Source organism: Lepidochelys olivacea (assembly GCF_965140295.1).
Source record: "Lepidochelys olivacea isolate rLepOli2 genome assembly, chromosome: 9".
Taxonomy (NCBI): domain Eukaryota; kingdom Metazoa; phylum Chordata; order Testudines; family Cheloniidae; genus Lepidochelys; species Lepidochelys olivacea.
The window spans coordinates 92,208,790-92,232,355 of NC_140419.1; the positions used below are offsets into that span (position 1 = coordinate 92,208,790).

At 44.5% G+C, this 23,566-nt stretch overlaps 1 protein-coding gene across 3 annotated transcripts in view; it reads left to right on the top strand.

Moving 5' to 3' along the window:
* The window catches only part of CD99L2 (CD99 molecule like 2), an 85,926-nt gene extending 65,527 nt beyond the window's left edge, over window positions 1-20,399 (top strand). For 2 of the 3 annotated variants that reach the window (XM_084638543.1, XM_084638541.1), the window contains 6 exons: window positions 321-362; window positions 3,376-3,441; window positions 8,768-8,788; window positions 9,069-9,188; window positions 15,946-16,011; window positions 16,492-20,399. In XM_084638543.1, the coding sequence (XP_084494669.1) occupies window positions 321-362; window positions 3,376-3,441; window positions 8,768-8,788; window positions 9,069-9,188; window positions 15,946-16,011; window positions 16,492-16,559 (383 nt within the window). In that variant the 3' untranslated portion in view covers window positions 16,560-20,399. The remainder of the gene's footprint in view (window positions 1-320; window positions 363-3,375; window positions 3,442-8,767; window positions 8,789-9,068; window positions 9,189-15,945; window positions 16,012-16,491) is intronic. The other variant, XM_084638542.1, reaches the window with a different exon arrangement.
* Window positions 20,400-23,566: the final 3,167 nt, after the last annotated feature.

The following is a 23,566-nucleotide window of genomic DNA, read 5'->3' on the forward strand; positions in this document are numbered from 1 at the left end:
CTTTGCATAGAATACTACTGTACAGCTTGTGTAATTAATTAGATTTTATTAGCTAGGTGTCTTGCAAGTACTTAGATTTCAAGGTTTGTTTAAATATATTAGACTTGTTCAGGAAAATTTAAAGAGTCAGTGTGTCAGTACCAAGTATCAAAAGCTAGACGCTCTCATGGTAATGTATACCCAGTCTTAATCAGCATTGGTACAACTTACATTTTGGCCTCCATTCAATTTGTTAGTTTTGTTTTTAATCTTATTGCAAATCCTAAATCCATAAATGCTGTTTTCTGTGATCAGTTAATGAATAGAGAATCCTGTTCCAGGCTCGAAAGGTAAAGGTAGCCCTTCAAGAGGTGGAAAACAGGGTAAGGAGTCTTGTACTGGCTCCCAGCCGTACCTCTTTCCTTTTATGAATCTCAGCTTTCTGCCACGCGCTTTACTAAGCACTGAAAACTTCTGTTACTCCTCTTCTATCTGCAAAATAAATTGGGAATTTAATGGTTTGAATATCTACACTATTTTTCCTATTAATTCAGGACTGTCTTGTAGTTCTCCATTTCAATTTTGCATGTATTAAACTTATTTTCTCAGTGATTTTATCTCACCTACTTGTGTTAGAAATGTGTTCATGCACAGTCCTTCTGCTGGAGATACTACAGTAACACTTAAAAAAAAAAAAAAGCCAAATGTAGTAACATCCCATGATGAGAGGCCAGATACCCTTTTCTGTCAAGATCTGCTCAGTACAAGAGAGAGGTGGGGCTCTCAGGGAGTCGTTATGCTCTGCCCTTCACAGCCACATTGGTTAGAGCAGCCTAGGGGTTGTTCTAATCTATGTCAGTTGACAATAGTTCCTAAGGGACTGTACACCAGCTGAGAACTAGAGGAACACAGCAGCATTCCACCAGGGCTGGAATGGGGATAGTGTAACAACCTGCTGAAAGCTCCCTCTTGCCTCCAGCTCTTATTCCTTAAATAAAATGCCTGGAGTCTGGTTGAAGGTCTTTTTTATGCTGCCCTTGTACATGAAGTCTGCTGACTATATGTTGTGAAATACAGACCTCGTGACCCTTAAAATTGGCTCCATATTTATTTTCATTAAACACGGTCTGTTGAGGTACTTTTAAGCAAGAGAGGTTTAATAAAGATCATCAACTGAAACAAGCAAGGAAGTTAAGTCCTGTTTGAGGGAGAAAATATTCCTTAAATATTGCCAAGCCTGTGGGATGCAATTTGGATGCTCAGTATGTGCTTGTAGCTTACATGTAATATTCTTAACTCTTCGAGGAAACCATCTGTTTTCCAGTTCCCATGTTGTACTTTTCAGGAGCCATCAGGACTAGATTCACAAGGGGGATTTAGGTGTTGTAATACTGAACAGTGCAGCGCCTAACTTAGAGCTTGTCTACCACTTACCGGGGGATCTACGTGTGGCGATTGATGCATCAGCGGTCGATTTATCATGTCTAGTGAAGACCTGCTAAATTGACTGTAGATCGCTCTCCCATCGACTCCTGTATGCCACCGGATTGAGAAGTAGCGTGGATCCCATGGTCAGTAGATATGAGCTACGTCGATTTGAGTTATGCTATTCATGTAACTCAAATTGCGTAGCTTAGATTAAATTTCCCTGTAGTGTAGACAAAGCCTTAGGAACCCAGATTCACAATCTCAAAGTAAGTGCTCAGACTCCGCAAATAATGCACAGGGAGAGTTGGACACCTATCAAAAGAATTCACAGAATCCAGCATACTGAACAGGGAGCTGCCTAAGGTAGCCAATAGGAAATGAGGAGGAGGAGAGAATTGGGGCCTAAGCCCAACCCTTCAAGAGAGAGTTAAATGCCTAATACTGGATTCACTGCCATGAACCCTCTCCCGGAGTCCGGTGTCCGTCATTCAGTCTGTGCTCACAAAAAATGGTGGTGCTACCCTTCTATTCCATAGTCTAGTGGTTAGAGCACTTCTCTTGAGTGCAAGAGATCTGGGTTCACGTCCCTATTCTGTCTGGTTTGGAACAGGGATTTGAACCTAGGTGTCCCCTATCCCACGGAAGTACCCTGACCACTGGGTTATAGAATCATTCATTGTCCTTCTCTGTCCCAATGAATATTGAATTAATTATACAGAGTGGAACTTCAAGCAAAAGGGATTGAGACATCCCCACCCTAGTGGTCTGGGCACTCCCCTCTGGACTTTTGGATGAGGAGGCTGTTTCAGAGACAGCTCACTTACAATTGATTTTTGAGAGACTTTATGCACCTCTCCTATATAAATTATGCAGACCTGGTATGCCTGAAAGTGGGTTCCTCATTGCTCCATAGGAGACTTTTTCAATAGGCAGCCAGGGGTTGCACAAACCAGAATTGGTCCAGAGCCCATTTTGTACCAGCTGATACGAGTGCAATGAGAACCTTTCGGAAGAGCTACGGGCCTGACTTTTTCTAGGAGCTGAGCATTGGCCTTGCCCGCAAACAGCAGGTGCTCAAGACTTCTGCAAGGACTGAATCAAAGTGATTGAAGTCAGTGCCATTGACTTCAATGGGCTTTGGATCAGCCCAAAAATAAGGCCCTAGTGCTTAAGTTTGATAAAGCCAATGAAAGGCATCTGGGAGTAGATAGAGAAATTGCTGAACTAATCCTTTTGGCAGACCAGCTGTCCTCCCATTGCATGCTTGCCCCCCATGTCTTGTGGTTTCATACTAACCAGTATTGATATTTTCAGTTACTAGTTAAATGAGAAAATCTGCCCCTCTATGAATACAATTATGTACCAGACCCAAGCAAGTACTGCATGACTACCAATAGAAAGTATGAACAGACAATAGACCAGTGGGACTCTCTTAATCTCTGCCATTCCTGAACTTGGCGTACAGTGAAACGGTGAGATGTCCACACAGATGGGAGCTCTTCTTGAATTCAGAGTTGGGATACTTATGGAGTTCAGTTCAGAAGACAGACTGCACTTAAATTATATTATCTAGATAGAAGTGATGCAGGTCAAATGTGGCATTAAGTGAATAGCTGTGTAGTAGATAGTAGATTTGTAAGCAAGAGACACTGTCCCTTTTGCATGTCCCAGCAGATCTGTCAGTCCCAAAGCACAATGTGGGCACTGTCAGGGAAGTAACATTGCAGCAAGATGTCTAATTGCTGATGCTTATCAGATTCTCACCCTCTCCTACTCTCTACAAATACAACAGTGCCACCTGCAACCCTTCTGGATGGTTTTGCAGAGAGCTTTCTGGTTACCAGGGTTAGTAGATATAGCTGAACTACTCAATAAAAGGCCTTGAATATGTAACATATTGCAATATCTAAGTTACAGGAAGTCAGCACATCTTGTTTGCGGTTTTTTTTTTTTGTTTGTTTGTTTTAGCATTTTCAGATGACGATCTGGCTGGGGTTCTGGACGATGGGGAGTACCGTCCTGATAAGAAGAAAGGTAGGTCTTTACACTCTGCTGACCAAGTCCATTATAGTTTGTTTATACCCCAGGTCAGTTAATACACAGTATGACCCTTCCATTTGGAGACTAGGAATGGTGATAGAACTGAGATAGAGGGTGTAGTGAGTGGACAGACTGGTATTTCATCGTTATTTACATTGTGGTAGCGTTTACATGCGCCGATGAGGATCAGAGTCCCATTGTGCTAGGTGCGGTAATAGATCTTTTAAATATTGCTACAGCATTCATTTTCATTTGTTTGTGAGAGAAACAAAGTGAAGTCAATCTAAATCCAGAATAACTAGTCTCAAAAGACATAAGATGGATTCATTTATCAGTTCTTTCATTGTTGTTACTATGTTAAGCAACACAATGGCCTAGGTATTAATTTATGCTCAGGTACCATGGTGTATTCATGCCGGATATAATTACCTGCACTGTGTGCTATAGTCACCTATAATTACATCTGCAGTGTCTGGTTATAGTCCCCAAATCATCTGTTTTCCATGATGTGGCTGCTACCAGTATGGATGAATCTGTCATTCAGCAGCTGGCAGCCAAATCCAGGTGCAAGACTTTCACACCCACTTCCACCCCCCAGCCTTCCCCAGTTCTCTTGCTCCACTGAAAGCAGTTGTAATATAATCTGAGCAGCTAATCTAGTATAGCACCCTGCGCAAAAGGCAGTGGAGAAATTGGAGCGGAAAATGAGACTGATAAGGAGTCACGTGCGTAAATTCTTGTACTTAAATCACTGCAGTAGAGCCTTGCATCACTAACAGACAACACAAGCGAGTCCTGGTCCTTGAGCTAAGAGATGTGGGTGGAAACAGAGACTAGGATCAAGCACCATGCTAAGGCCTTTCATGGAACGGAGATGGAAAAGCATTACTGCCAGCAAGGCTTATAGAAAGTTGATGGGGAGGTAGTTTCAGAAGCTGAAAACTTCTGCAGTGAGACTTTCCAGAAAGGCATGTGACTCCTTTTTGAATCTTCTGCTCCCAATAGAACTAGCCTGAAGCTAGGAAATTTGCCAAAGGAGAAGTGTATTATGGCCACGGGGAAAGACCATGGCTTGCTCTGGCAAAGAGGCACATTAGCTTCATCCCAGCAAAGCAAAGGAGAGAGGAACGCAGGGTATCTGCAGCCTTTATGGCCTCCAAGACCAGGGGAAGTTTTAGGAATGCAAGGAAGAGAAACCTATGCAGATGAATTTGTTCCCTTATTAGCACTGTGTCCTGTATGGATGCCATCGATTGCAGTACAGGAGGGAAAAGCAGCTCTGCTGATAAAGGATGCCACCCTAAGCTTGTCCACAGGTCACTTCAGCCACCTCTCCTTTGTGGCATGATTCCAGAGTAGCCTTTTTAACGTGAATCTGGATTACCCACCGAGACATTGGAGGAGGAAAATGGCAAGGAACAAACTTGTAGCCCACTGGCAGGAAGGAGAAAACCTTTGGACCATTGGTTTCTTTAACTCCAAAAACAGTTACAATTTATGACTTAGCTCCCCCTCCCCCATTGCCCCCAACTAATTAGTTTCGTTAATTAGCTTTAAGTTATTTGAGGAGTGATTATTTTATTTTTAATGGATATCAACTAAACTTCCAAAAGTTGCATTTTACCAGATAGCATCTTCCTTCTAGGATGAACCCCAAGCAATGACCTACTGTCAGAATGTGCTCTTGCTCCTGTTGAAGTCAATGTTCCTTAATGTCAGCAGGTGTTGGGTGAGGCCTTCTTCATCAGTTAGGAAGTATTGGTTTCACCTATGGGTTGGAAAGTCCTTTGAGGAATGATCCAACTTCTAGTGTAGTCAAGGACAAGAGTCCCACAGCATTGGGAACTGGTTTGGGGAATTGGCTTTCATGACTAGTATTTTGAAAATACAGACATTTTGCCTCTCATGGTAGAAAAGATAAAAGTTTCCCTCAACTTTCTACCACTCACTACTGGTTATTGAGAGTTAAGATGAAGACATCAGGCTGCATGTTTGTGAAGATCCACAATATTAAAATAGGGAAATTCAAAAGATGAATACCACCAGCCCAGTCAACAAACTGCGCTAAAGACAAACTGCATTGGAGTAATTAATATTATGCTGACCCGCTTCCATAAATTCAAGATTTATTTAGAGTGATTTAACTGTAGATTTTGGAGGGAACTTTTCCTCCTAACCCTGTTTCTCCAGGGAAAGCAGGGGGTTTAAATAGGTGTCAGGCGAAGTAGAGATTGCTTGGCATTATGGAGCTTAGTTGCACATTTTTCTATTGACAGTGCAAGTGTGCCGTGTGATTCCATACAGCATGTCAGTTATCAGCCCTTTGTCGTCACTTCGCAAACCATTGCTTAGTACAGGAATAGGATATAGAGAGCTCATCTGCCCTACAGAAAGGACTACCCACTTAAGGCGGCTCCTCTGATAATATGTATGATGTCTTAAGTCTTCACAACAAAAGCAAAGAGAAAGGAGAGGAAGAGTCATCAAATCCCTGGAACTGATCCCACTTTATGGCGAAAGAATGAATAGGCCTGGCAAGCCAGGTTCTGGTTCTGAGCTATGGTCTGTGGCACAGGTCCCATTGTACCGAAGTGCATCCTGAATAAAGGTCACTGCTTCACAGTTTGTAGAAGATGCAATAAAACAACAAGGATCATCACAGCTGGGATTCTCTGCTGGAATGTGAGAATTCTCACCAGGATTCCTGCCTGGGTACTGAATCATGTCACTGGTTTGGCTCCGACTGGAATAAACGAATGTGAGAGTCTACTCATTTTGGTATAAATGCCTGCTAAATACAGCTTGTCAAATCTCTGAGCAGCTGCTATGGGCCCAATTCTGCAAGGTGCTGAACACTCTGAGCTCCCATTGGAGGCAATGAGGCTTTAGGGTACTCAGACCTTGGTAGGACTAGGTTCTGCTGCATGTACCTATGTCAGTGTGGGGACCTAATTAATCCTTGGAAAAAGGGGGAAGCCACTTAGCTCTTCATACCTCCAGCCAGATCTTCTCCTTTGACTAGAGATTTACGGCCCCAGTGTAGTGTCAGACTTTGGCCCCACTGAGCCAGTAATTATTACACTCATGTGCATCACACACACACTGCCCTCTTCCCACCCGCATTGCACACGTGCATAACTCATAGTGCCTTAGTTCTCAGAACATAAGAAAATGGAGGTACCATGAAAGAGAGGTGTGAGGCTGATTAATGGGCTGAACTGTTTTAAGTCAGCCTGTCACCAGAGGGGTGGAGTAGAACAGAGGGTGATCAGTTCCTGCATGCCCCTTCCCCTGGGTATACATTTTCAAGCTGCGTGTGTTGCAGGCATCTCTCATTATGCAGGTCCCTCTTTCATCGCCCGCCCACAGCCTGGCACCAAAAAGCCTTTATTGGAGTGACCCTGGCGTTGTCTCAAAGGAAGCCGGGATTTCTAGACTCAAGTGCAGATACACATAAATGAAGCCACAAGCAATTGTAAAGCCTGCCTTTGATGGCACAGCTCTAAATTTATAATCAATTCCACTTACAGCCTAACACAGTGTTACTGAGCCAGCAGCTGTTTAATTAAATACGAGGGTTACCTTAGTGTGCAGGTTTACAGTCATACAACAGCATGTTCTGTACTGCAGCTTTCCTGCAAATGTTACCCCCTACTCCCACCCATCACCGACACTGAGAAAATCATTAAAGTCACAGTAGGATCATGAAGGTGGCTGTCAGCTTGAGGATCCTGGGCCAGGCTGGCAGCCCTTTACCCTGCTGTGCTAGGAGATGGTAGTAAGAAAGTACTACCCCGCTCTTCTCCTCTCTGTGACTGTCTTCACTGCCAAGACAGGTGTGTTTTCAGCCAGGGCAACTCATGCACATAAAACCTTAATGGAGACATGGCACCTGTGGCTTTACCATGAGGTCAGCCTCGCCTAGCTGCCGCTCAGTAAACACTACAGGACCACGTCTCCACTAGGATTGTGCAGCAAAGTCACTACTGTATGCTACTTTTCCCACAGTTTGTCAGAGTGAAGACAGCCTACATTGGCTCTGCCAGCCGTAGCACAGCAAGGTAGCTGTGTCTGCGTGTGGGCTGTGCTTTCACTAGCGGCTGGTTTGTTGAGAGAAGGCGGAGCGGGTGTGTGTGGGGGTGTCTCCTCCATGCATGCTACACAGGTTCAGCAGAGGAGCCAGCGCAAGCAGTTGGCGGGGTGGGGAGCGGTTTGTGCTGGGGAGCAAGCACCAGGCATCTGCCCCCCAGAGCAGCTGCTGGCATCGCCGCAGTGCCTGATACCTGCCTGTCCACCAGAGCCAGTGCAGCAGGGCTGCGGTGACAGCAGAGCACCCTGCTGCCCGCTCTGCCCCCATTGCCCTGGCACGAAAGGGCTTGGTGCTGCAGGGCGAGGACTAAGTAGGTGACAGGCTGGCAACTGGGCCTGGCCTATTCTTCTCAGCCTGGTTTCAATTCCTCTCTCATTCTCGGTCTCCTCTCCTCCTCCCCCCAACTCCGCCTGCCTGTCCCATTGTGTCTTTCTGTCCCAGGTTCTCTTGTCCACATGTCTCGGGGTGGGGGTTGGCTCCGCGGGGACAGGGACACAAAAGAGCAAACTGGTCTGGTCCTGGGTCTCTAAGGGCACATCTACGCTTCAAAATTGTCGCTTTAACCTATGTCGGCATGCAGCCACCACAGTAATTACATCGCTTGTGCGTGTCTACACTTCGCTCTGTGTGTCGGCGGTGCAGGTCCTCACCGGGAGCCCTTGCACTGACGGCACTCAGCGTGGGGCGTTGTGGGATGGCTTCTAAAAGCCAGCAACAGTGGCTGTAACCAAGGCAGTGTCGTTGACCTAACTACGTAGACACTGACTCGGCGCCGCTCGTGGGCGGAGTCAAGTCAGTGTAGCGGGCGAGTTATGTCCACGGGAGCGAAATTCTAGTGTAGATGTTTACAGAGTTAGGTTGATGTAAGCAGTTTCTAACTCTAGTGAAGACCAGGGCATAGTCTGTACTCAAGAGCCGCGTTGGCTGGCTGGCCACTTCCGGAACAGGGGAGCTTTCAGAGAGCCCAGCCACTGTTTTATGTGCAGCTCTAGGATGCATTTGCAGTGGGGGGGGAGTGGAGCGAGTCCACCTTTCTCCCACCCTGGGTGGGGCAGGCTGCAGGGCGCAGCTGTGGGTTACAGCAGTGGATTCAGTCAGGTGATGGGGGGCAGACCTGAGGCCCTCGCATGAGGAAAAGCGCTGCTGTTGGCTTTGATCCCCAACAGGCCCCAATGAATGTGGATCCCATCCTGGCAGCATCAGCCCTAATGACCCTTGTCTTTCTTTCAGGTGGCAGCGACTACGATGCAGGTAGGTAGTGGCGCACAGAAGCCCAGCTCCATTCAGCCCCAGACCGACCGTGCTACCACAGCATCTCTGAGCGATGGACACGCATGAACACCCACCCCCTGCCCACCACATTTCCCAGACTAGTTTGCTTGAGAGGCTACGGATGATAAATCCTGGCCAGTCTTAGAGTCTGCAGAATAGCCCAGGTGACCTGGGGGAAGGGAGAGAACAGCTAGACCCGGGAGATAATCATTTTGGACCCTGAGACGTATTTAAGCACATCTGCTCCTCTGCTTTGTAGGCACCACCGCCGAGACTGGGACAATAGCAGGAATAGCCAGTGCTCTTGCCATGGCATTGATCGGTGCTGTCTCTAGTTACATTTCCTATCAGCAAAAGAAGTTTTGCTTCAGCATACAACGTAAGTGGTTCAAACACTCTAAGCAGAGCACAGAGCCTGCTGGGGAAAGAGGAGGAAAGCCCCTTGGAGGGGGATGGTGCTCAGGACAGTCCTGAGCACCTCGCCTGAGGGTCCACATGGGGTGCAGCGACCCTCCCTCTTTCTGTGCAAGAGAAGGGGGCTGCGGCCCCCGGGGAGAACCCTCCAGGGATTTGCCGTGGGACAGCCCCACTAGGAATCCTCTGAGACGTTAACGCACCCTGAGGCTGCAGTAATCTCAGGGCTGTGGTACCCACCTTGCACGGGAGTTCCAGCAGCATCAGCTCATGGGAGTGATGGTGCTGCTTGGCTGTGTACCTAGCCAGGAGGCCCAAATTGTTTGTCAGCCCCTGCTGCGGCTCTCCATGCTAGGTAGCTAAAAGACCCAGGGTTTGTGGGAAGGGGCTTCCCTCATTACACTGGAGATGGGTGGGGGAAAGGCAGGAGTGGGGAGCAGAGGCAACACGAGAGGGTCTATGCAGGAAGCAAGCCTCTGTGCATAATTGGTGAGATACACCCAAGGCCTCCTCCACAATCTCTCTGTGGCATGGCATCAGGAGCCGAGCTGTACCTTGGGAAGTTCAGGAACAAGAAGAGTGGTGGGGTAGACTGGATATTATTATTGTCTGAAATGTTATTATTGTCTGAAATTATCCCTGTGGAGGGGGAGAGGACACCTCCCCACCCCACAAACCTGGCTCACTAGCAGGCAGAGGAATTTTGTAAGGATAAAGCATTCATTTTAAATTGAAACAGCATGTATCAGCTCCAGCTCTTGCAAGGGGCGGCTTTGTTCCACCCCATGCAGGAACTCTGGATCTGAAGGGTTTTTTTCTTATAACATTAACCATTTAATTGACCAAACTATTCAAACCCACCATTTGATAAAGGTAGCAGCTCCTCCAGCAGCTACACCCCTCGCCAGTGTAAATGAGGGGACTCAGCTGCTCCCTTGCCTCTGCACATGGAATTATTGACTGAACACGCACACACATTAGTCCTGACTCAATTGCAGGATACCAGCATAAGCCAAACAGCCAGAAGTTTCTTCCAGCTTAAAATGATGGCTCTACAGCATTTCATTACAGTCTAAGACTATCTTGGGGTAGAATCTGTCCAGACTGTAGTGTCCAATGAATGACGTAGGAACATACCATGGACTGAGGAATAAGAAAGAGTAAATATAACTGGAACTGAAAACTTACCAGTAGGTAGAGAAGGGAGATACAGCAAGCAGCAGCTGATTCCAAAATGGCCTCTGTCATATTTAAAGGACTAGCCCCAGAAAGGCATGCTGGGAAAAAGAAGTTCCTATAAAAGGAAAAAGCCTGTAGTGGGAGTCATAAAGGAAGTAGTTATAGCAGTATTGCTTGCCACGTAATTGTATTTAATAGCCTCCAGTTCTTCCTCCTTTCAGGCATCTGTTCGTATAGTCCAGTTGTAAAGATTGCCTTTCAAAATAAACGTTTCCATTCTTTTCCCATGGGGAAAATAATAAATGTAGCAAGCCAGCAGTCGCAAGCAACCCTACAAAAAAAGCAAAGCGGAAGGAGACGATTTCAGGGGGGAAATGGATTACACTTCAACACCTTCTGTTTCTGTAAAGCATCTTTATTGTGAACACTTCACAGTATTAGGGCCTGATCCTGTAAGTTCCTTCATCTGGACAGACTTTTCAGGATCTGCTCCTGAGCTAACACAGTTGTAGAGTTAAGTAATAACAGCAGCGAGCAACGTACCGAGATGTAGCTACTGGGGTGGGGGGCAGGGGAATATAGGTTAACTTTGCAATGAGGTTTGGAAAGAAGCTATTGCTGTCCAGAAGGCAGTTGCACCAAGCACAGCTATGTTGTCGGGAAGGGGCTTGCACTGCACAGGTGGAGGAAGGAGAGGAGACAAGGTCACTGAGAGAATGGGGAGGTCCATGGAGGACATTGAAATACGTGGGGGATTCTGAAAGGGATGCGGCTGTCTCTGAGGCTGGGCAGGCGAGTTCCTTTGTTTGTGAGAGAGAGGGTGAGCTGCAGCATTCTGCAGCTGCTGGAGACCTAGGAATGGGAGATGGTAAAGGACAGAGATGCAGAATCCAAGGCAAGAGGTGGCAAGAGCCTGGCCTAGGCAACAGTTCTCAAACCCTTCCATAGTGTGAGTCACAGGAGTGGGTGTTTGTATGCACCTGTCCGGCCCCTGACCCGCCTCCCTCTCCCACTCCGTCATGTAACATCCCCACAGCAGTTGTGTACATAGAGAAGAGCACTGGGGAAAGTGCTTGGTGTAGTTTTAGTAGCTGTCTTTAATGTGATGTAGCAACTGGACTGAGCCTAACCACCTGTGGGCTGACTTTTGAACACTGGTAGTCTGGAGCCCACAGGGTGGGACTCGCTGCCCCGGGGCTTCCAAGGAGTTATTATAAATAGCCAGAAAAGCTAATTTAAAATTCATCAGCTAAAATCCCTTGAGTGTCTCCTTCACTTATTGGGGCAGAAACTTATACTGAAACAATGCTATTTTCCTGGCTGGGGCTTCAACAAACAGGTGAGAGTTTTGGAAAATTAGATCAGCAGGAAAAGTCGAATGAATGTGTTAGAATAAAATGCCCTTGTTTGTCCCCCCCCCCCACCATTTAAATGATATTTTGGAAAGAATAAATAATAAAAAAAGGAGCTTTGATAAAAGGGAAGCCGAAAGAAGCAAAGCCCAGAAAGGCAGCAGGAAATTAAAGATAATTATAAAGGAGGATTAATTTAAGCCATCAGACATGGCATGCTGGGATAATGTCAGGCCTTAGATGCATTGCAATGAATGACGGAAATCTGAGAGCAGTCAGCTGCGGCAGAACTGGCGTTTTATTGAAAAACATAAATTGTGTTTGGTGTTATCCCAGCAAAACACATGTCTTGGGGGAAGCTGCTGTGCTATGGAATGACCATGTGCTGGTAGCACAAAGGAACACTAGGCTGTTTGTCTGTGTGTGTCTCTCTGCCCGTCCAGTGGTGAGGGGGGTGGGCTCAGTTTGCATTTTTGATCTCATTTGGACTGGAACATTCATACACTCATGTTTTTATCAATGACTCATGCAAAGTTTTCCCCATATCCTTTACCCCTTTCTGTCCTTTAACATCCATCACCTTGGTATTTAGGCGCATCAAGATGTCTTAGGAGAGTTCTGACAGGATATAGTCAAGCAGAGCAATGTTGGTATTTCTGTGCTACTGAGCAGTTACATGGGAAAACTCCACACATACTGGTCACGCTTATCGAGAGGCGACTGAGAGTAAGGCTGGGAATTTCAAAGAAGCCTAAGGGAATTAGGTGCCATACCCCCAATGGGAGCTGGGCACCTGGCTCCATTGAAAAGCACCACCTGCATTGTTCGCAGCCCTCTCTTTCACCATTTGGAGCAAGGCCTTTCTTTCGCCAGCACACTGCACTTGTACAGCTTCCTGTCCACACGGGGCCTGAGACAGAGAGAGCCCGCAATTCCCATTGAAGCAAATAGGAGGAAAGGAGGTTGCTCTGCAGTGACAGGTTCAGACTCTATTTCCCTGCCCCCTGTCCCCAGCCCCCTTGGTCATTGGTTTTCTAGTGATTCGCACCAATAGCAGTAATCACATTACACCTTCCATGGGAAGGGCTCAAAACGTGTCACATGCTTTGAGCCACCCTGTCAGCCAGTGACTGTTACTGGCAATGTACGCTATGGCATAGGAAGATTAATTGATTGGCTTAAGATCACACTGCAAGGCTGGGGTAGATCAAGGAACAGAAGGACCTAAGAGTCTTGTTTCCCAGGCCTCTGTGTTGACCCATGAGCGAATGCCCACTGCTCACCTGTGGGAGCTTTTATGTAGCTGCTTGGGCTAGTACTGACTTTAGCTGTGACTCACCTCCCATTACACACTGTGCTGTGTTATTCTGTAGCCCTCCTGCAGCAGCAGAGAAGAAAATGTTTACTTTGCTGGTAGCTCTTGTTCCCCTTTCCTACAGCTTGTGACCTGCTTTTCCCCAAAAAGCATTAAAAGAACACCCCTGCGCCCCCTGCGATGAATTAACTGTTCCCACAGAATCTAGAAACAAACATCCACACATAGTGGTAAGAGTGCCTTAGTTGTTTTCCATCGAGTGATAGGGAACTCACATACCTGATCATCCATTTGATGATCTAAGACTTCTATCTTCCTTAGTACCAGACCAGGTGTAAGGGTCCCATCCTATCTGCCAAGTTAGTGCATTTTGGCTTCCCCACGCCTGCAGTGTACATGCCTTCACCTTTTTAGCCATATTTCCGTTCACATCCATTTAATATGGTATAGTTTCTTTAGTGCTGGGTATACTATTACGCCTAATGGTGCATTTGTCCTTGCAACCTGCTCGGTGAGCTAGAGAAGTAATATATCCCCATTTTATAGACGGAGAATTGAGGCAGAGCGTGATTTAGGCACAAGAGTTCAGTGAGCATTAGGTGCCTAAATGCCTTAGAGATTCTGGGCCTAAATGTCTTGCCCGCCCCACCGCACATAGGGAGTCTGTGGAAAAGCTCAGCCTTAAACCCACATCTACATGGTGCAGGCCTGTGCCTTAACCATAAAACCATCCAGCCCTCAGCTGTGACAAGACTTTATCTCAGAGGCATTGGCCAGGCAGCCACTGCATGTCTGGTCTGGCACTGGGGAAGAACAGAGCTATGGGGTCTTTAAATGTTAGCTCTGCTCTGCTCTTACTGCCATGAGCATGTACTCTTGCTCACCGGCAGCAGACACTGAAATGTTTTTGTGTGTCCTGTTCCCTGCAGCCATTGCTTTCTGCCATTTGTAGTAATAGGCTAAATCCCATTTTCCTGACCCCCACAAGTAGTCACGTCAACTTCATTATGACACAAGGGGAATAGAACTAGGCCAATAAAGAAGCTAGTTCCCCATACAGTGTCCAACAGGCCCCCAGAATCTACTTTTCTCGAAACTCCACGCCTCCGGGATCTACTGTCCCTTGTTGTCAGGGTGGCTAACCCTGATGTGGATTCAAACCATTGTTAAACAGCAGCCCAGGCATGCCTTTCACGTTCACCAGGGCGACCTCACTGTTGCTTTGCAATGACTCGGCCACTCCTAGCAGGCCCCGCTGAATTATTTTCCTACTCTGAATCCCAGGTGAGTGAGTCAAGCTGTTAGTTGCTGTATGTGACACCCCGTCTACACTAAGTACACAGTGTGACAGGCATAGATCCAGTTCCAATGAACAGGGTGGAGTAACACAACCATATATCCAGCCATGACTGTGCATCCACCCCACCACTGCATTGCGGGACCAGATGGCGAGTTGGTCCGCGTTGCCCAGCGGACGTGCAGAAGAAGCAGTGCTCTGGGATGTCCTGCCACAAGCACTGGGAGGGAGGAAGGCTGGCCAAACTGGTGACATAAGTATGGTTAAAACCAGCTTTACAGCCTGATCCCAGCCTACATCATGTAATGACCATATTGTGCATGAACACAAATGACAGCAGTGCCCGGTTACAAACTGGGTGAAAGTTTATAATGCAGCCAGGGCCGTAGGGTGTAGCTTTGCTTGTTGTGTGAGTTGTGTTCCAGAGGCTGTGTTCTGTGGTAAGACTTCTTTGTTGTCATTCAAAGCTGCAGAGGGGCAAGGTAAAGCTGGCCTTGCATCTCCGCCCAGTTTGCTCTCCTGCTTAAGCCTTGAAATCCTCATTTTACCCTGTTCCCCCACCCACTGAGCATGTTTGGCAGTTTCCTCCCTTGCAACTCTGTTCCCAGTGCAAGCTGCTCAGTTCGACCGTCACCATTCAGCTGCAGGGGGATTGTTGCAGCGCTCTTATGGACTGCGCCTTAACTGAGCTTGTGTATAGTAGAAAAGCAAATCAGCCGTCTGAACGTGAAGTACGGGGGATAGGGCGGATGAAATAGTAGGAGTGCCTTCCTTAGACCAAAGATGAGCAGAACTAGGTGGGTAGCTAAGATCTCAGCAGGTCTCACATCACAGCAAAATCCTGTAAGGTGTGTGTACAACGTGTGTATATACACACACACACACACATAGCTATAGAGCTGAATGACTAGGCCTAAAGAAAACATGCCGGTAAGTAACCCCTTCACTGCTAGACTTCCTGGGGTATTTCTTTGCTGGTAGTTGAAGGGGATGCTCCATTGAAATCAATGGAGCCCTTTGATATTGTAGGTAGGTGCTGCAGTACTGTCATGCCTCCGACCTACTCACGCAAGCACTGTGAATAAAAGGGCAGAAAGGCAAGAGTTGTGAAGTGCCAGGTTGGGATGGCTGGTTCCCCTCTGCCCTATACTGTATCTCTAGCCTGTTGAAAATTAGGAGAGCCTGGGCCAGACTGGTGGAAGTGAGCCCAGCTCCACTGAAGTCAAGGCCATTTAAATGGCTTATTGCCAATGGTGAGTTTGGCTCCCTCAGTTTATTCACAACAGTGCTTGGCTTCCCCACCCTACCTCAGCTCCCAGCCTGGCATGATGTGCTACTGAAACGAAGAGCCTTACTAATTGCTGCAAACTTTGAATACTTTTTTGCATTTAAAGCCTCAACTCCCACAAGTTTGGGAACCTCAAGTGCGATTTTGCTTTATAAACATAACACAGGCTTGCTCTAAACCGCTTCTTTTACCCACGTGTTGGTAACATTCCTCTGCATAATTTAGCATTTGGTGAGAAAGATACCATACTGTCTCCTTCCCCATCTGACTCTCTTTATCATCACTTCACAGAGGGTCTTAACGCAGAGTACGTGAAAGGAGAAAACACAGAAGCTGTTGTAACTGAAGAACCTCAAGGTGAGAGCTTTTTTTGGCATTGCTCTTAATCTTTCTGAATGCTGGCTTTCACAACTCTTGCTAAACATCAGTACATGCCTCCCATTGTAAGTGTCTCACATGTCAGCCAGGCCTTCCTTTCTCTATTAAGCAAGTCATAGCATTTAATATAACAGAAGACACTGCCACGTTCCATAAAACATCCACAGCAGTGCTTGCTCCCTTACTGCACTCACGAAAGAGATTTATAAATCCAGGGGCCTCAGAGCCTGATCCTGCAAACAATGGGCCTTAATACTTTGCCACAGTGCTTGTCAGCTATGGCTCTTAAAGTAGTTTACAAAAGGAAGGCATCATCCCTGTTTTAAAGATGGGAAAACGTAGGCACAGAAGTGAAAGGATTTTCCCAAGGCCATAGAGCACCTCCCTCCATTGACTCCTTTTATTTTGATACTTCAGTATGTTGTTGTATTTATGGTGATTCTTTCTTTCCCCCTCCAGTTAAATATTCAGCCCTAGAAACACAGTCAGCAGAGCCACTGCCACCACAAGACAATGCGAAGGTCTAAAGCATGGCCTTGGGCTGGAAGAGAATCAGTCAGCGACACACACACACACACACGCTTGTAATTCAGCTTTTTATTTAATTTGGATCCAAGCTATTTAATGTGTATTTAGACTAGAAGTGGCTTCTTGTTGATATAGGCTGTAGGGCTAGAATGTCAGTGTCTTTTTATTTTTTTGTAAAGAGTTGTATGTTTACATCAAATTTAAAAATGTAGGATTGATTTCACATTGTGTACAAGACAACAAAAGGTGCTTCAGTAGCCTTCCAAGCGACAGTTAGGATTTTCACTTTTGGGACAAGTAGCTGGGATAATGTCTTTTTCAAAGAGTGCCAGAGTGTACAGGTGTGAGGACGATGAAGTGCCTGTAAAATAACAATCCAAAGCAAACCATGCGAGAACCTTTGTAAATCACTTCCAGCCAATTTCTGCTATCAGCTAGGCACATGCAGTGTCAGCAATGAAAATTGTGTGTGCAGCTGAGGGTAGATTTTACTCCTTAGAGTAGCTACACCTAAAAATAAAGTGCCTGTGGGTAGATCCTCATTTAGGGGCCCTGCCAGGGGGGGTAACAAATGCCTCTGCTCATTGGAGTCATGGAGTTGAGAGTGCACATCATCTCAAAGTACTAGGCTTCTACCCACCTTTAAGGACCTGATGTTGATACCAGATAACAGTACAGATAATTGCGGTATGGGATTTTGGCAGGTAACACTGCCATACATGGTTGTGTCTGAGATCGGCATTGAGCCTCGAGTTCCAGGGTTTGGCTATGACAACACAAACTTCTGCATAGTCGCTGAGATTAACTGAAAACTGTGCACACTTGTATGGATTTAGGGACAGGTTCAGATCTCATTAACACCGGAGCCACTTGAATTCAGAGAGAGCGAAGTTAAAACTGATTGAGTTTTTTTTAAAAAGATCAGGTAATTAACCTGTGAAACTCTGCCACAAGATAGCCATTAAAAGCTTAGCAGAATTAAAAAACCCAACTATTTATTATGGCTGATGAGCACATCCATAGTTATTTTACCCAGGGGGAAAGGGGGATATAAAGCCTCATGCTTCAGGGCATAAGCTAACCTCCGAGAATGGTTAGGAAGAAACTGCCACTGACGAGGTAGTTATGTAGAATTATCCTGTGGGGTTTCTTACACCTTCCTCTGAAGCATTGGATGCTGGCCACTAACAGGACACTGTACTCTAGCTGAAGCAGTGCTCTGCTCTGTGGTCCTGTTTAACTGAAGTGTAACTGAGATTGATTCTGGCCTCTGGTATCTTGACTATCACTTGTTACAACTTCTTTTTTTCTTTATGCTCCTTGCATGTGGACACTGTTACATGCCAATACATTTTTCAAAATTAGCTGAATTAGGAAAAGGAGGCTTTGAAACAAAGGAAAACTCTTCACATTCTCAAGTGAAAAAGGTACAAAGTGTTTATAGAATCAGGACATGCGTACATTTTGTAATGTTTTGCAAAACTCCCCATTATGTGAATGGGAAGCAGCAGCTGAGTAAGAGTGTCTAGTTTTCAGTTTGATGTACAAACTCAGTTTTCATGAAGGGATTTACATGGGGCCTTGCCTGTAGGTATTTGTATAAGCCTAGGGACATTTTTGTGTAACAATCTAATTTAAAGGAAATTACCTAGTAGCATTGTAAATGTTTTGCAGCAGCTGTACAATTCCTTATGCTCTGTTTTTTTTGACACATGCATATCAAAAGCCTTATAATAGCTTTACAGGCAGAAATGTATTGTTTTATAAATGTGTTTGTATTACAAAACAAAATGTAATAAGCGGTTTCCAAAGTTCTCATTTAACTATTGGCTTCTATGGAAAAATAGACAAGGAATACAGCATTCAAGTTTGCTTAGGTACTCTAGAGTAGTTTTATGATGGAGGAAATGTGGTTTGTAGAATTTCGAAGAGCACATAAAGAAACCCAGACACTAACGAAGCCACAAAGCTGAATTCATATGACTGTATATTTCCAAATAGTGTAGTTTCTTTCTTTCTTAGCCAAACATGTTTGAAAGCTGTAGTATAAAAGCATTTTTAGATAATATTAGAAATAAATGTTACTATAGGGCACTGGTACAACACCAGGAGCCATTTTCTTGGGTAGATCAAGTGAACATAATTCCATATTTCATTTTTACTGATGAAAGAAAGTGGTTTGATGAGTATAGATTGTCATATTTTGTTGCATTTCTATTACTGCTCTGTACATTCCCTGTTTGTGTCTACTGTACAGTGGACTGACGTATTCAAGATTGCTTACTTTAGGAGAGACCACTTAACCCTTGCAGGGAAAGTGTTTAAAAACTAGAACATCTGAGACCTGTTAATAATTCACAGATATAGCAATTTTCTATTTTAAAGTAGTTTCTCTGAGAAGAATACCAGATTTGAGAACTCAGAAGTAGATTGCACAGAAGCTGCTTTTTCCCCCACAGCCTTTTCTATGATTCTGGTAAACAGTTATGCCTTAATGTATCAGAAAAAGTACGTATATGCACGGCCGAACTCCTGTTCCAAGTTTACAATAGCATAATTTGGGGTCTAGGAGAAGGAGGGCTTTAAAGAGGAGACTACCGCCTGATGTTACATTAAAAAAAGGTAAGCCTTAGCCCCAGGCCTATCTTCAAAAAGGTTAGCAAATTGGACAAAAAATCCAAACAAATCTAGGACCCTTATGATGTACTAGATATCAAAGTAAAGAACAATCGCTCTATTTTTTGTTGCATTCTTTCCCCCAATCCTTCATCTCTGGCTTGTCTGTTCAATCTCTGGAGGGGCAGCCACCATTTGTACAGCACCTTGAATAATTTTTATTTGTCACTTCCCAGTACGATGCAAGTTATATTTTACTTTATACTCCAGGGGAATTTGATAGGGCTGTTCCTTCCCTCCTAAAGACCTTCATGATTAAAAACAGGTGACAACTTAAAAAAAAAGCCCTGCACTGAAACGCTGCAAACATGATCTCAGCCACATTCCCCTTTAAAGTATCTGGAGAAAAATATTTGCAAGTCGAAAGTGGTAGGATACAGGGAAAGTGTGACATGGCTCAATGCTAAGTGAAATTATTTAATTTTCTTTTAGTCCAAAATATAGCTGAGGCCCTGCTAGAAGGTTACATAGTGCCTGGGCTGTGGCCACGTGCTCACCCCACCCTGCTTTTGTAGGTTAACTGAGTCCACTTCTAATTAGAGAAAAGTCCAATAGTTTTCTGTACATACATGAAACGGATCCTTGACAAGAAGCCCTCTCTAGTCACATAAAGCTTTGGGTTTGTTACTGTATTAGTGATGTGCATTTTCTTTTGGTAAAGTTGTAATTCTCCTTTCAAGCCCGAGAATTGTGACATTCGGTTTTGACTTGACACTTTTTACGACTCCTTCGGACGCTCTATTAAAATCCCCCATTTTCATGTAACCCAATAGTACATATTCTTAATGACTTATTTTGTTGTGGTAAAAGTGGAATTAGTCCATGAGAAAAAACATTTAAAATTAAGAAAACATTAAGAATTGAAGTGGAAAGACAGTCTCGGCTGTTAAAAATTGCTTCTGTGACAAATGATGTTCAGAAACAATATGGATGAAATTAGATAAAGAGTAAATTATTTCTTTGAATGAAATCTTCATTTAAAAAGCAAGGCATACAGTTTACTAAGGCAGAATTGATCTGTACCAAATGAAATTTGTGTATTATGCTGTGAAAAGGCAGACTCATTTTGCTAAAGTAGATATAAGGCTTACAGGGAAAATCAGAATTTGATTGCTGAACTACCATTGGAAAACTATGAATAAAACAGACTACTCATACAGTGACATTTTAGTACTGTGTGTTTTGTTCGTGTGTTTGACAAAAATAGGAAAAAGGTGGAAAAGTATTTTTATTTTATACATACACACACAGACAGATTCCTGCATAAAAGCCCTACTAAAGCTACTTCAACTTTAGTTCAGGATTTTTTTCACACTAAGAACAGTGTTGATTGTCCGAGAAAAACATTACCTTGAAAATTTGCAATTAAGGATAAAATTGACGAGTATGGAAAAGCACTGGTAAAGTCACGCTAACAACCTCAACTCTGCCCCATCTCGTTCTGCTGGTCAACTCAGTGTAGCCAGTCTGGAATCCAGAGTTTTCCTGAAGAACAAAGAATTCTGGCATACATGACTTTGGATTTGTACCTCCATGTCTCATATGTGAAATTCCCCTGCAATGGCGATTTCTAAACTTAAATTTTTTGGCCCCAGATACGGTGACTCAGCATATCACCATTTTCACATTTGACACTACTTGCTGTGAGTAATTTTTGATATAGAATAGTAGAAGCCCATTCTCCCTAACAAATGCAGGTGATTAGATGGGCAGGAGAATTCTGGCGCAGTCATAATACTTACTTTGGTTTAAAGGTGACACGTACAAAAATGGGGGTGCACCCTTTTCTGCCTTTTAGAATTTGTATATAAAAGTTGGTGTGTACAAATATGCTGAATTTCACATCTTGCCTTACCTGTTCTGCTGGATGTCTTAGTTGTGGACTGGGAAAGCTCTTAGCCCTTATTTTCACCTAGGAATGCCAGTCATTCTGGCTTTATTAAATCCATGCAAAAGACTGAATAGCTTTTTTATAAAACATAAATAAATAAAAAGGAAGCAAATATAAACATTTATCATATCAGCCTTAATTCCTTGACTGGGAGATAGGGTATAGTTGCGGGTTGGGGGGCTGTGGGAACAGTTGGAGAAGACTATATTTATCAGTTTAGTAAAAATGAAAGGGTGTTTAATTCTGTTTAAAAAACAAAACTTAACCAACAAGGGGGAAAAAAGGTTTCACAAAGTGTCGTTCAGCTCTGAAATGTGACTTCTGTATTGCCCTGACACCTTAAAAAATTTGGTTTCAGAGTAACAGCCGCGTTAGTCTGTATTTGCGAAAAGCAAAGGAGGACTTGTGGCACCTTCGAGACTAACCAATTTGTTTGAGCATGAGCTTGCGTGAGCTACAGCTCACTTCATCACATCATGCATCCGATGAAGTGAGCTGTAGCTCACGCAAGCTTATGCTCAAACAAAGTGGTTAGTCTCGAAGGTGCCACAAGTCCTCCTTTTCTTAAAAAATTTGGTGAGTTTAGATTTAACTACCTAGCAGTGCTTCAGACCCATTCTGGGATTTCCTGAGACGTGGTTCCCGACTCGTATGTCATCATTTGCAATAAAAGATTCTGCTGGTCAAATCTGCCAGCCTGTACACACTTCCTGTGTCTTCAGTAGATTTGTCCTGGTGTAACAGAGGACAGATTTTGATCCAGCTACTGGAACACAGTTTACAATTCCATTGAAGATGCACCAGTCAGAACTGAACCTTGCTCCCTCTCACAGAATGGCGTTGGCTCTACTGTGTTAACAGGAGTAAAAAGTAATAATGAATTTGGTCACTTAGAAGGATAAGATGCTGAATGCTCACAAAGGGAGCAGAGCTGAGAGATCATTTCACTTTGTCACTTTCCAGAGCAAAACCACACTTTGACCAACAGAAATACAAAAAAGCCTCAGTTTGAAAACTACTGAGTTAAGTGTCTACATAAAGTCAATTTTGCTTATTACTCCTATTGTATCAGGAGGATCCCTCATGTTATCCTTGCGATGACAGGGTCACTTGGGTATGTTGAAACCTGTAGCACATACAGACTATTTGTAAGAATGAGTGACACTTTTCTGTATAAAAATGAATCCATACATTGTAGCTGTGAGCATATAATGTTTAATATCTGAAAGTGCTACAGTTATTCCAACTATCCCTTTTACAGTTATTATGGAGCACAATCTTTCATGATCACTAGCTCCAATAAAGAGAAAATTTCAAATTACTTTCTTTAGGTTTCATTTTAGAAACAGCATGCTCTATTTCAGTAGACGGTTAAAACGCCAGGCTAAATTTGAAGTACCAAGGAGTTTAAATTCACAACTCAACATATTTTGACTGTATAAAATTCACTGATGGTATATTGTTTTATAGTGTTGTTTTTATATAAAAACCATCTTCCATCTTAATGATCTCTTATGAAAGGCCCGATTTAGATTAACAGATGTGGCATCTTGGTCCTTCTCGAACCATTCTGCTTCAGGTGTATAAACTATTATAAAAATTTTTCCATCACAAATGAACAGGACACATTGCAACATCATACACTGTGTATAATGAACTGAGAAGACTGGACACAGAACTTCTATCAACACAGCTCACATTTGCAAAAGAAGTACTCACCAGTTTGTGTTACACATGGCATCGTTACGTACAGAAGTGCACAGAACTGGGGAAAAGGAGTGTGGCACAACGGCATATTTAGTACAATGACCACTGCACAGCCAAGCTAATTGCTGGTGCCTCCTTGTGGTGCATGTTCAGTGCAGACACTCTGTAGGGAAGGTTTCAGAGTAGCAGCCGTGTTAGTCTGTATCCACAAAAAGAAAAGGAGGACTTGTGGCACCTTAGAGACTAGCACATTTATTTGAGCATAAGCTTTCGTGAGCTACAGCCACTGAATGCATCCGAGTCGTCCTTTTCTTTCTGTAGGGAAGGGATCCCATCATCAGATAAAATGGACTGGTACAGGATTTAGAGTGGAAACTGTGAGGGTAGGGAGGTTAGGGCTCTGATGATTAGAATAGCAGGGAGTTAACCCCCTGCTCCTTTATAGCCCCCTCCCCACCTAATTCGAGGCAGGGGTGCTGATGTCCCAGGGTATAGGCAGGGTGCCTTAAACTGAGCGGCTAGCAGGTTGGCTAGGGACCTGGATGGATAAAGGGGGAGGGCTGCCAGCAGCCCTTCCCTCACCTCCCGGTTGTGTGTAAACAAGTATGGAATTACCTGCACTGTACAATTTTATCTGCCAGGTACTCCTGGACAGTGAGGAATAAAGTTGCAGCCTAAACCACATCCAGGGTCTCTTGTCCTCCTTCCAGCAGAGCTGGACAATGGCTATCC